Consider the following 12633-nt stretch of genomic DNA (forward strand, 5'->3'; position numbering starts at 1 on the left):
TCTCCACCAACACGGATTGGACGTCCGGTTATAGGATTAGTTATATAAGGGTATGACATGTCTTTTTTCTGTACGTGTCTACATACCTAATTGTTATCTTCAATTTACAATAACCAAGTGACATCGTCATCAGTCCTTGTCAAGGCAAATATGGCATAGTAGCCTTTATCTTTATTAAAATTATTTAACGAACTTACAAAAAAATAAAATAAAATTTTCAAAGTACAAAAAAGAAAAATAAAATTAACTAAAAACAAAACTATATAGTCTCCAAAACAGTAATAAAGCTATAAAATTAATTCAAAAAGGAAAAAATCGCATAACACTAAAACTATCCTGATCCCCCGCCTAGATATATTCCAACCTAAGAAGAAGCAACTATGCAAGCAAACTAACGAACAATGCGCCCATTATTAAAATCGACACACCACCCTGCTAAAGCTGTTAGTAAGTTGCACCGTTAGACGACCCATAAAACCCGAATAGTGATTAAACCAAGGCAAACCATATTTCATCGAGTTCTTTAAATAATCAACGTCGGAGTCACGTGCGGCGTCGGAAAGGGTCGGAGGAGGTAAAGTTGAGAAAGGTAAGTACGTAGACTTTGGCAAATTTGAAGGCCGAGAAAGTTTAAGTTTTTGAGTGATGTTCATCGCATTTTCCTATTTAGATTTGTCATAGGAACGCGGTAGCCAAATTCGTTTTCTGATCTTTTGGATAAAGTGATTGTGGATGGCAGAGATAACCTTCATCGCAGAATTACGTGGGATAGAAAGTTCTTCAAAAATTTCAACAAAGGATTTCGGAAGGCAGCCACGGACAAGGCTATATGAAGTCCAATTTGAAGAAGAAAAGGACCAACAAGGAAGAGATTTAAATTTGTTAATAAGTAAAGAGGGATCTTTCTTAACGAGATCACCAGCTTCTTGAAGTTTGTTGATAAAATGATGTTGGTAGGAGAGGAGAATCTGTTCCATAGCAATTCGTCTACATTTGCACATAAAAAGGTGCATGAAATCTTCCTTGGAGTCGAGACATGAACGACATGATAAAATGTCGATATACAAGTCCGGGCGAATTCTTTTAAGATGTTCCAAAGTAGGCAAATCTTCCAAAAAGAGTTTGAATTTGAAGGTGCGATGAGAGGAAGCATGAGCTCGAGTAAAAGAGGCATCATGTTGAGGTTCAGAATTGAGCGAAAACCAGGTAAGATCCCAATCAATCACGAAATCTGAAGTAAAAGATAAATCAATGGTGAAATTAAAACGTGATAAACGCGTTAGTCTATGCATCCACAGCATTTGCGAATATTGCTTGAATAGGCGTCGTGGGTTGGATTCACATAAAATATCATCATATTTTAATAAGAAATCGTGAGGAGATACTTGATCCAAATCAGAAAGAAGAACTGCTGAAGAGGAAGTATGCGCAGAATTGGCCAATGAGTCCGCGTAGTCATTGTAGAAATTACCAGAGTGACCTTTCACTTTAACAGCCGTGACAGATAAAGATTTAGAGAAAATGAGACTTTCAATAATAGCCCAAAGTTCAAAATTGGTGGTCTTGTAATAGAGCCTACTATTGGAATAAGAAAAGGTAGCACATAGACGAAGACCATCTATGGCAGATTGAGAGTCAGTATAAATAGTGACCGTTGAGAAGGGAGGAGTGACTGTAAGAGCAGCATGTATAGCGGCAATTTCAGCTCTTGTAGAGGAAGGCCAGTTATGAATAATTCCATGAGCGTAAGCAGCGATAGATTGGAAAAAACCAGCGCCATCGAGGACTTGAACCCAAGACCAACCCATAGAAACCTCAGGAGTGCCAAGGTTAATTAAAGAACCATCAGTATAAAAACAATAATGGTTATTAGGAGGAGTCGCTAACGGTGAGGCAGCAAAAGCAAGAGAAGCAGCCGAGCCCAAAGAGGAAGAAAGAGAAGGAGTAGGGAGAGTAACCATCTCTACTTGTGAAAAATTAGGTTGAGTGTCCAAACGACCATAATATGATCTTACAGTTTCATCAAGGTCCACCCAAGTGAAAGGAGAAGTAATAGTAGTGGTATCATGTCTAATACGCTCCTGCGTTGTCGGGAGAATTAAAGATCTAAGAGGAGAAAGTTTTGGGATGATACATAAAGGGGTAACATCTGTAGGATTACTTTTAGTATGGGTAACCGGTATATGTTTAGAACAACCAGGACAAGGAGTGAGCGTGATAACATCATTAGGTCGAGTCACACAATCAGAAGTCCAATGGACAATCTTGCAAGAATATTGTTGTTTGCTGAGCTGTTTTCCAAATAAAGGGGAACCATCTTCGTCCAAAGACACGATCCATTTCATGGATTTTCTAGAGGAACCAAAGGCAGGAACCAAATCAACGCCTGAAGGAACGGCTTCGGAAGAGAATTGATCCAAGAGTAGAGAATTGGAATTTGGAACGGTGACATTTTGATGAATGTCATTGAACCACTTATGCGGGAGGACTCGATGACCTTTCCTACTTGATAAGCTGGAAAGATAAACATTCCAAGTGATCATATGGGTTCCTTGAGGCGTGATAAATTGAGATAGGTAATAGAGTTGCAGACTTCTTAGACGTCGGAAATAAGAGATAAAAATCTTTGGGGTCATTATTTCAAATAAAGGCGTATGACCATCGGATACAGTAAGGTTAGGCAAAGTTGAAAGTGGAGAACATGACAACTTGAAAGGAGTGGCAGTCAGGAGAGCAATAGTGCAAGCGATATAATCCTGCTTAAAAGCAAAAAGTTTAGACCATATAGTCCAATCTTTAACTAACAACGGAGAAATAGGAATCAAAAAAGAAAATTGAATTAAACGTAATCTATAGAAAAATAAATTTTTCATAAAAGAAGAAGAAGAATTAGCTAATAAAAATAAATTAGTTAAATGTGTTTGTGATTGGTGAAAAAATAAATTAATCAATCCCAAGCCTTGAGATAAAAACAAAATAGAATCTGGGAGTACACGTGAAAAATTGGCCTTATGTTTAACCATGGAACGAATACTACTGGTTGCCGAGGCACATTCAGATTCGGAGAGGTGAGTGACTTGCATGCGATATTCCAATTTTGGGATAAGGACGGTGTTGTGCAAATAGACTACTTGTTTAGCAGATAATTTGGCAGGACGAACGGTAGCAGCGAAAGAGTTGCATTCTCTAGCAACTTGCTTTTTAACAAAATCGCGAGAACCAGCGACATTGAACCAGACGCCCAGGAAGCGGAAAGAGCTATTCATGGAGATGGGCACAATAGAAATGGAAGGAACTTTGTTCAATCCAGATAAATGTAAGTCAAACACGACAGGAGAAGGTGAAGAAACTGAAGTGGAAGGCAACGAATTAGTAATTAAAACATATTTGTTGTGATTAGCGGAAGTATTATTAATTTGATAAAATTCTTCCGTAATAGAGAGCATCGATTCCATTCCGGATTTGGATGATGAAATTAAAGTGGAATCATCCATAAAGACCAAGTTATTGATACGTAATCCATCAGAATTTGTCATAGCCAAGGGATTAGATAATAAAGAAGCATGAAGCGTATACGGATCCATCATTTCATTCTTAAGAACAGTTAACAAAGGGTCTATATATATAACCCAAAGTAAGGGAGAGATAACTTCGCCTTGATCTATACCAATTCGAACACGGTAAGAAGGAGTAGTTCCATGAGCAGTAAAAACGCGATTGGAGCGATTCATGAAAAGGGATAAAATAAATGTTGTAGCAGAAGCAGGAAGTTTAATGCGTTCAAGAGCGAAATGCAACATCTTGAGATCAACCGAGTCGAAAGCCTTCGAAATATCTTGCGAAAGGATCCAAAGCGGCGATTTGTTGACATGAGCATCATGGATAATAGATTCAAGAACGACAATAGGGTCGCGACAAGAACCACCAGGCAGACCAGCGAAGTTTCCTCCTCTGAGCACTTCATTTGAAGCCAAAATGGAAGCGAGACGATTGTAAAAAAGTTTAACCAAAGATTTCCTAATTACTTCAAGTAAAGTAATAGGTCTTGTGTTCTTGAGTTGACATTTCCATTCGTGAGGTTTAGGGATAGGGAAAACCATAGCTTGACGCCATAAATCAGGAATATCTGCAGTACGAAGACATGATTGGACCAGGATTAAGATCAAAGCGGAAGTGTTAGGGCCCAGATGCTTAAGCATCTCATAAGTGATCATAGAGGGACCAGGAGCTTTGTCATTAGGCATAGAAGAGACCGTAGACAACCATTCGTCCAGAGTAGGAGGATCCAATAAAGAATTATAAATGGAGGAATCCACATCGTCCATAGGGCGATAAGCGGAAGACCATCTTTCCGGTAAAGCAGAAATGTTAATAGGAGGAGTCGATTTGATAGGTACGGAATTTTGGAAATGGTTGATAACAGCGTTATCAATGTCGAGTGGGTCCGTTAAAAGTTTGGGATGCGTAGGGTAATCAATAAAGACACGATCCAAAGTGATACAGCGTCGAGTTCTTGAAAGAGCAGAATTAATAAAGGAAGAAATATCAGTTTCAAAATTGTTATCCCGATCGTCCAATTTGGCACGAATGGAAGAGTCTTGAAAGTCTTTTTCTTTGAGAAGAAGGAAACCATGGAGGGTATTGGAGATAGACTTTAAAGATTCCAATAAACATTTAAAATCGTCTTGCCTACATGTGGATAAAGAAGTAGGTAAAATAGGGGGAGAAGGAATAACCTTCTTATAAAGATGAAGAATCTTTTGAAGTCGAATGAAATGAGCGGACCAAGTACGTTCATATCTATTATAATATGTGGAAGGATATTTTCGCAATAAACGTATCGAATGCAGAAGACGGCTGAGGAAACGATAATGTTGAGTTAAAGCTTCCAAATCCTTAGGCATCGTAGGTGTAAATTGGTTGCCAACCGTGACAGACGGAAGAGAGGCATTAGCAGCTTTCACGATACGGGAATGTAAATATTCACATTGTTGATTGATGTGCCATGTTGAAAAGGTGGAAGGAGAAACGTTGCATAAGGAGTCAGTACAAGTAGAAAAGGATTCCCATTGCTGAGTAGTAACGGAATCAAATTTAAAAATGCGACGAGTCTGTCGTTGAAGTTGTTTAGCACGAGCAACCTTGATAGACGCAACCAAGAGTGAATCATCAAAATACGTGATGATAGGATTGTGGTCCGAAGAGCAGGTGTCTTGGGCGTCAAAGATATAAGAAGTGAGAGCGAAGCCTTTTAGCATTGGGCAAGACCAAACATAATCTATACGAGTAACTTGGTCATCACGGTGAAAGGTGCCTAAGGAGTCAGAAGCGTTAACAGGAATAGTTTCTTCATAGCCATGAGATAAAAGATGATGTAGCAAACGATATGATCGTTGCGAAGCGGTAGCAGGGCGATTAAAATAAATAGGGTAATAGGTATCTAGGTGCATATTAAAATCACCACAAATGGCATGATAAAAATTTTGTTGTTTAGTTTGCACCAAAAGTTGTAAAAGAAGATCAATAGTTTCTGATCGTAATTTAGAATCAGAAATAGGGGGAATATAGATCACAAAAATACGAAATTTAACGTTGCCTTTAAAATAAAGGTCAACAGATAAAATTCGTGAGGAATGTGAAACAAAATCTTGTACATGGGAAGCAAGGGATTTTTCAATGAAAAGGGAAACGCCACCAGTAGAATTGACCTGTTTGGTTTTATCTATATCAGATGAAAAGACAGTATAATTAGGGAGGCGTTTAGATAAGAAATGAATTCGTTTAGGGGTTAAATGGGTATCAACGATACCACCAAAGGTAATATGTTTAAGATTAAAAAAGTTTGAGATTTGTTCAAATTTAATTTGACTATTATGGCGAAGACCATTAACATTAAAAGATGAAATATTAAAGGAATTAGGGATAGGGGAAGAATTTGGGGTAGTAAATAAAGATTCATGTTCAGAAAAGATATAAGTATCTACGGGGTTGGGTGGGTTTCGAACAAATGTATCATAATTAAAATTGTCTGACATTAGAGCACAATGATAATAAAGTACGGGGAAAAAAGGTGAGAAGTCAGTTATTGCGAAGGAGCTGAAGCTCGATCGGAGGGAGAACCACCAAGAGAAGCAATGAAACCTTGAATGGAACCAGTGAGCGATTGTAAAGTATCTTTAATCGCTTTTTGATCTTGAATAACTGAGTTCAATTCGTCTTGCGGGGAAGGGTTAGAAGTAGAAGCGGGAGCAGAGTGCAGAGCCTTGTTGGAAATAGATATAGGGGAAGGGGATTTCATAGAACCAGAAGATGATGAGGGAGCATTGGGATGTTGGATTAAAATGCCAGTGATTTCGGGAGGATCTTCTTCCATTCGATCAGGTTCAGAATTAATGATAGGTACAGAGGGAGGACTAATGCCTAAATGAGCTTCTATAGCAGAAAGCCGTTGGTTGTTTAGTTCAAGGGAGGAAATGCGGGATTCCACACGAGCAACATCTTGTTGAAGGTTCTTTAGAACATTAAGAATGTTAAGAGCGGCCTCAAGGGCACTAGAAGAATTCGAATCAGAGAGCGGAGCACGAGCATTGGACGAAAAAGAAACAGATCTATCTTTGCCTTTTCGGGTAATCGAAGGTGCGCGTCCATGGGCAGGTGAACCAGAAGAGGGGGGTTTGTTATTATTATTGTTATTACCATTAGTATTAGAACTATTGGAATTGGAATTAGAACGGTGAGCAGAAGCAGAACGATCCCGAGATTTAGATCGAGAACGAGAACGTGAATTATTGCGCGGCGTTCTTTGTTGGACGGGCTTTTGGCCAATATTGAAACGTTCTTTAAGAGCAGCCACAGGGTCACGTGTACGTGAGCGACCACGGCGTTGATTAAGCGGGCAAGAGGTAGGAGCACAACCAAGTTTACCACAACGATGGCAAAGAGCTTTCGAATCATTGGATGAACCCCACCGAAGAGTACGACCTTGAAAACCAATAGTTTGCTCCATAGCGGCATCCATTGTTTCCTGCGAGTTGAAGGTGACATAAGCCCAAGGTTTAGGTTTATAAGAATTCAGGGAAAGGGGAATGTTAATTGCTTTTGCTCCATGTTCTTTAACCAGAGGAGCGAGATGAATATCTTTAGTATTAGCGGGAAGTCCAGAGAGAACAGCCACGAACGCTCTACGAGCGGCTTTTTGATCTAAGGAGTAGTGGCACGGGGTAACACGCAAGCAGGTAGAAAAGCAGTAAACTGCCCATTGAGTAGTGAAACGGGAAATGGCATCGGCATGATCATAGACAATGCGGGCTTGTTGCATCTTAGCACCTTTCCTCGAGTAAAGATGGATGGTAAGGAGGTTGCCAAACTTCTTGAAATAGGATTGGAGTTGCGGTTTAGTAATGAAGAACGGGATATCTGTTACTTGAATTGCACGGAGGTCTTCATCGGATCGGAGCTGTTTGGGATCGTACAGGTGGAATTGAAGGTCCGGAAAGTCGGAATGTGTGCTACCAACACACAAGTCACGAGCTTCCGCAGTATGAAAATGTATGATAAGACGTTTAGCGTCCCCTGAGCCAGTCATACGTGCACGACCGGTATATGATTCATACGTTTCTAAAAATAAGTTGTTAACGGCTTCTATAATTGCCTTATTGGTTTTAAGTTTCTCAAGAGTTTGGGGAGCGGAGTTGGGCGCAGCCGCAGCCAGGAAATCTTGACGATTAATGGTAATGGTAGGGGAGGGATCAACAGCCTGATCGGGCGATGTACCATCATTAACGTCCATATTAGGGGACGCGTTAGGGGATGGGTTATTTTCTTTGTTTCGAGGTGCATGAATAGACGCGTTAGCTCCAGAAGACGCGTCTTGGCCAGGCGCAATAGGCGCAGCAGAATTTTTCGGGGTAGAAGCTTGAGTATTTTCTTGGGCAGTGCTGCGGGAATTATTTTGTTGAGGAATAGCGGTCGAAGTTGAACCAACTAAACCACCGTCAGCCGGCGCGTCGGCAACGAAATCTTCATAGTCTTCATCCATAGAGTCTTTTGTAAGTATACGGGAACGTTTTTGGGAATTATTATCACTATCGGAACCAGAGTTATCAGAGAGTTGTTTTTTATTATTTTTCTTTTCTTGACGAGCAGCCTTATTACTGTTAGGGTTATAGCTGCCGCCACCTCTTCTAGCAAGGTTTCTAGACATGTTAGAAGGTATGAGTTGGGTAAAATATAAGAGTTGTTAGTACGAAGATATAAAATTTTCTTTCCGAAAATTTTTGGTTAATAGATCAGCGGTAAGAGATCTTATCAGTTCTTTCAGTCCTTGTCAAAAAAATGCGAGGATGCCTGATGATGAGGTTACATGGTCATCAGTCCTTGTCGCAAAACACGAGGATACCTGATGAATAAGTTATTGGATTATTGGCCTAAAAAGCATTCATGGAAAAACTATGGATTATATTACAGAAAATGTGAACGGAGTTCATGTCACGTGATACCCTGAACAAATGTGTAGAGTGTCACGTGATTTCATGCGGTACGTAGATCATTTCCTTTTTGGGCGATACCCGTTCCACAAAAAATCGATTTTGGTAAAAATGCGTTTGGAACCTTGTGTAACATAAATTTCCTTTTTCGGTAATTCGGGATTACGCGGTAATGCCGGCCGGATCTAAAAAATATGACTCTGCAGGGTAATTCCTACGAAAGTCAAGTACAAAATGCTTACTCCTGTTGAGTCCATTCATACCACTCCCAGTCCCCAAGGATCGCCTCCCCATCTTTGTTCACTTAATGCATACTCTATGGTTTCCCTCTCTTGGGGGTCCCACGACCATCCCATTCCTAAGCATTTTCTCCATAATATAAAGCTGATCCTCGGTGAGGCGGTTTATCCATCTTTTATAGAGGTCGTTTACATCTTCAAACGTTATCCAGTCAATTTCCCTCTTTATATAATGCTTTCCGAGAGCTCGGATTTCACAGTACACATCCCCGATCGTAGTGGCATAATTTTTCCACCTCTTATATGCCTCTCGACGAACTTCCTGCCACCACACTCTATCTACCTTACTCGCTGCAATAAGGTCAGTATCCGGGATCTTTGCGACAATGCGTTCGACTATTTCTACTGGTAATCGGTCCAACATGATGTTATGTTACTTATACTATAGCTATCTTCAATTACTGTATGCCTATTACACATGGATAAAAAATATAGACTAAATTCGTACGGGATCGTAGGACCACAGGAGCCGCTTATGCAAGAAGTTCTGTTAAGGTTTTCTCAGCCTCGTTTTTAGTAATAGCTCGCTTTGGGGGACCGGTTGATGAGTCCTTAGTCGCATTATAATACAATTCGAAGAGGGCCTCAAGCTTATCTAGGAGAGCTTGTTTATTCTTGTATGATTCGCGGATTTTTGCTATTTTAGCAGTATATGCCGCATTATCTGGGAAGAGTTTTCTGGCCACGAACTTCACATATGATACAGGAGAATTTGCCGTTTGGATTCGCTTGATATACTTCACGTGGTCCTGGACGAGGTAACTGGTTTTGCTAAACCCAGATACTAATGCGACTACTATAGTATCTTTTAATGCGCGGATAATCTTGGGGACAGTTTCGTCAGAGACAACATTAGGCTGAATGCGCGATGCCTCGTAAATAACCTCCTCACTAGTGCTGTCAGTGCTGTTAACAATGCTTGCGAATTCGGTATATGTTGACATGATTCTTTGTACTTTGTAAAAAATATAAATCTTCAGTTACCTGTTCATTCGAATGAGAAAAAATAAATATGAACCTCAGGGTTTACACTTGGGATACTGCAAGACAGTAGAAGCGTCGCTCGGCCTTTTGCATCAATGGAGAGCCTGGTCTATATAACCAGGGGATAGCGACTTTCTGGATTATCCTAGCCGCTTTATTGTTCCTTCTTTCTATATATCTCCTAAAGGCATTCTGGATCATTTCAGCATGATGAGTATAATAGTCGAAATTAAATTGCTTTGGACAACTATATAAATGTAGTCGCACCGCTTGATCCATGAAAGCGTCAGCTCCCCATCCGCGATCAATAAAAGATTTACAGTAGGTACAGTACCACCTATTTGGTAGTCGTGATACTATTCTCCTAATGTGCACAATATAAGCATATACAGCTTGACGAGACCTTGGATAAGGTAGCCGCCTATGAAAACCTATTCTACTACAAGTCTCATAATATTGCACAGCATTCTGAATGCGCTTAGCCCACGCGTGGAAACTTTCGTCGTCTTGTCTACCTAATCCGTCAGTGTTTTGCATTTGGGTATCTCGTAAGATTACATATCCCATAGGTTTATTCAATTATGCCATCACGATATGTCAGTAAAAAATATACATACCGGTCCCTAGCAATCATGTCCAGATAACCTTGTTCGCATTTTTCACATGGCAGTATCCCGCGGTTTCAAACTTGAAAGTCTTTAGAGTCGTATCTGCATTCTCTGAACAAGTGAAAAGCGCGGGGCTATCTGGCTGTTCTTCTAAAATAAATCCGTCTGTATGGATACGTCGTACTTTATCCTTGTATGGTTGAATTGCCTCAGATGTGATTTTGCGACCACGTGCTAATAAGAATGGGGCGATCCTGGGATACTCACCTTTGAAGGGATTACCCGGGTTTGTAAACTGGAATCGCCACTGGTCAGATCCTACTGGTATGATAGAGTCAAGTGTATGGCCCTCTGGAAATGTAAATGGGTCTGTTTGATCTGCGGTGAGTGTCTTGTAATTACGCTTCCTCTGGCATAATGCTCCCCATAATGTGTTGAGGACTCGCTTTGCCACGTGGCCAGCTACGCCACCCTGGTTTTTAATTTTGAAGAGGAAGTGTACATACTCACCGAATATTACAGTTCCAGGGATTCTCGCTTCTCTATCATATATCAATGCATTTGGCTTCCCATCCTGTATTAACTGTATATTGAGACCAAGTTTTTTTGCTCGTTGTAAGTCGATGAATGTATAGATTCCCCTTTTATTCTGTCGGAAGAGAATATTATTCCCACTTATTTTGGCACGGAATAATCCATACAAGGCATAACCCCTGTGGTCGACAAAGTCATTAAGTGTCTGGAATTTACCCCGTCTGATTGGAAAGTTCACGTTTGATTGTTGGATACTCGGGTATAAACTTGTTGCGTCATACTGTCTTCCATAGCCCTTCCACTCGTTATCTGCCCAGATTAATCCTCCCATCATTGCATCACTTAACCACTCCGCTTCTATCGGGTCAAGAGGATCATTGGCTGGAATTCCTACACTTAATCGTTCGAATAACCAGAGAGCCGTTCTTTTGTAAGACCAGTTATGGTATGATAAGTCGATTCCTAAACCGAACTTCTTTGTCTCCTGTAGAAAGGAATTCCGCTCCTCGTGGATTCTCTGATATGCTTCTTCAAGAGTTTCATATACTCCAGTCTTACGGTTTTTCTCGACGGGGATGAAAGAACTTTTGGAATTCTTAGTTTTTTGAAACTGCGCAATTGTGCAAGACTTAACTGTTTTGCCGTTGTATATTGTGACTACATTATTGGTCCCATCTTCATGGTATACAATGGGTAAATTACGCTTTTTATCTATTTTACTGGGGTGGAGTCTTCCAGGATTTAACGTGAGGGAGTAATGGCCTTCTGATAGGATGAGAGTCGCACGTCTATCGGACTTACTCTTAGAGATTCGGGTAATGTCCCCCACAATATTAATTGCGAGACTTCCTGCGAGTTGTTCAACCTTGTCCATGCATGAAACTGGGATGGGAGCATCGCGATTGAGACCTAATGCCTTTTTGATATACTCGGGCTTTTCGATTGACTTTGGCATTTTAGAGAATGTGCCGTAAATATTTTTTAGGCATTCATACAGGCAATCATTTAGCTCCCCATTGCATCCTCCTGCGGCCGGTGGACTATCTCTTGCATAAATTATGAATCGTTCAAAATAATCAGGGTCTGCGTCATCCGGTAGTTGTGCTTCATCATAATGGTCTAATAGTGAAAAGAGGCTGGCTGGTTGGTTTCCTGATGTCCATCCACCGGGTTTCCAGTTTTCATAGGGAAGTAGGATCTGGAACTTTCTATCTGGAAATCGCGTCTGGAGAGTCTGACCGAGTCTGGCGATAGCTCCTCTGGAAAAGCGAGCACCGGAATACTGAAGTTCCTTGATGTCAGGTCGTGTTGGTAAAGTGCGGGCAATTCTTGAGTATTGCATTTTTATGTATATGATTTGTCTTCAACTATAAATAATATCTTTCTATATATATACGAAAAAAAAAAAGAAATAATCTCAAATAGCGCTTACAATATGTCGTTGATAGCGCCCTCAGTATCCTCTTCGTCCCAGTCATCGATGATTCCATTGGCGGCCTCCCATTCACGTTCCATATCAGTTTTTGGACGTTCCTCGGGGATCTCTCGCGCTTTACCCTTATCTGCCCTCATAGTTTCATAACCAGAGGGGGTGGGAATAATCTCGGCATTACGATTCTCCTTGTATATTCTTATTAAATCTGCGAGTTCTTTACGGCTAGGTATTTTAGGTAAGTATCCATTATATTCAATCCAGTCCTTGAAGCGGTCTACTACCTCCAT

The 12633-nt window shown here is 40.5% G+C and overlaps 4 protein-coding genes across 4 annotated transcripts; all 4 read right to left on the minus strand.

Annotated features, from left to right (window-relative positions):
* Positions 1 to 8786: 8786 nt before the first annotated feature.
* On the minus strand, positions 8787 to 9149 carry OCT59_023857 (uncharacterized protein; the record flags this gene model as incomplete). The annotated part of the gene is made up of 1 exon (XM_066135010.1): positions 8787 to 9149. One exon carries the CDS (start codon positions 9147 to 9149, stop codon positions 8787 to 8789), a length of 363 nt encoding a protein of 120 aa, XP_065991081.1.
* Positions 9150 to 9258: 109 nt separating this feature from the next.
* OCT59_023858 (uncharacterized protein) lies at positions 9259 to 9729 on the minus strand (the record flags this gene model as incomplete). The annotated part of the gene is made up of 1 exon (XM_066135011.1): positions 9259 to 9729. The coding sequence occupies one exon, from the start codon at positions 9727 to 9729 to the stop codon at positions 9259 to 9261; it is 471 nt and encodes a 156-aa protein (XP_065991082.1).
* An 82-nt stretch (positions 9730 to 9811) lies between these two features.
* OCT59_023859 (uncharacterized protein) lies at positions 9812 to 10306 on the minus strand (the record flags this gene model as incomplete). Its single annotated transcript, XM_066135012.1, has 1 exon — positions 9812 to 10306. The coding sequence occupies one exon, from the start codon at positions 10304 to 10306 to the stop codon at positions 9812 to 9814; it is 495 nt and encodes a 164-aa protein (XP_065991083.1).
* A 93-nt stretch (positions 10307 to 10399) lies between these two features.
* OCT59_023860 (uncharacterized protein) lies at positions 10400 to 12253 on the minus strand (the record flags this gene model as incomplete). The annotated part of the gene is made up of 1 exon (XM_066135013.1): positions 10400 to 12253. One exon carries the CDS (start codon positions 12251 to 12253, stop codon positions 10400 to 10402), a length of 1854 nt encoding a protein of 617 aa, XP_065991084.1.
* Between the last annotated feature and the right edge of the window lie 380 nt (positions 12254 to 12633).

This window comes from Rhizophagus irregularis, chromosome 4, assembly GCF_026210795.1.
Source record: "Rhizophagus irregularis chromosome 4, complete sequence".
NCBI classification, from domain to species: Eukaryota; Fungi; Glomeromycota; class Glomeromycetes; order Glomerales; family Glomeraceae; genus Rhizophagus; species Rhizophagus irregularis.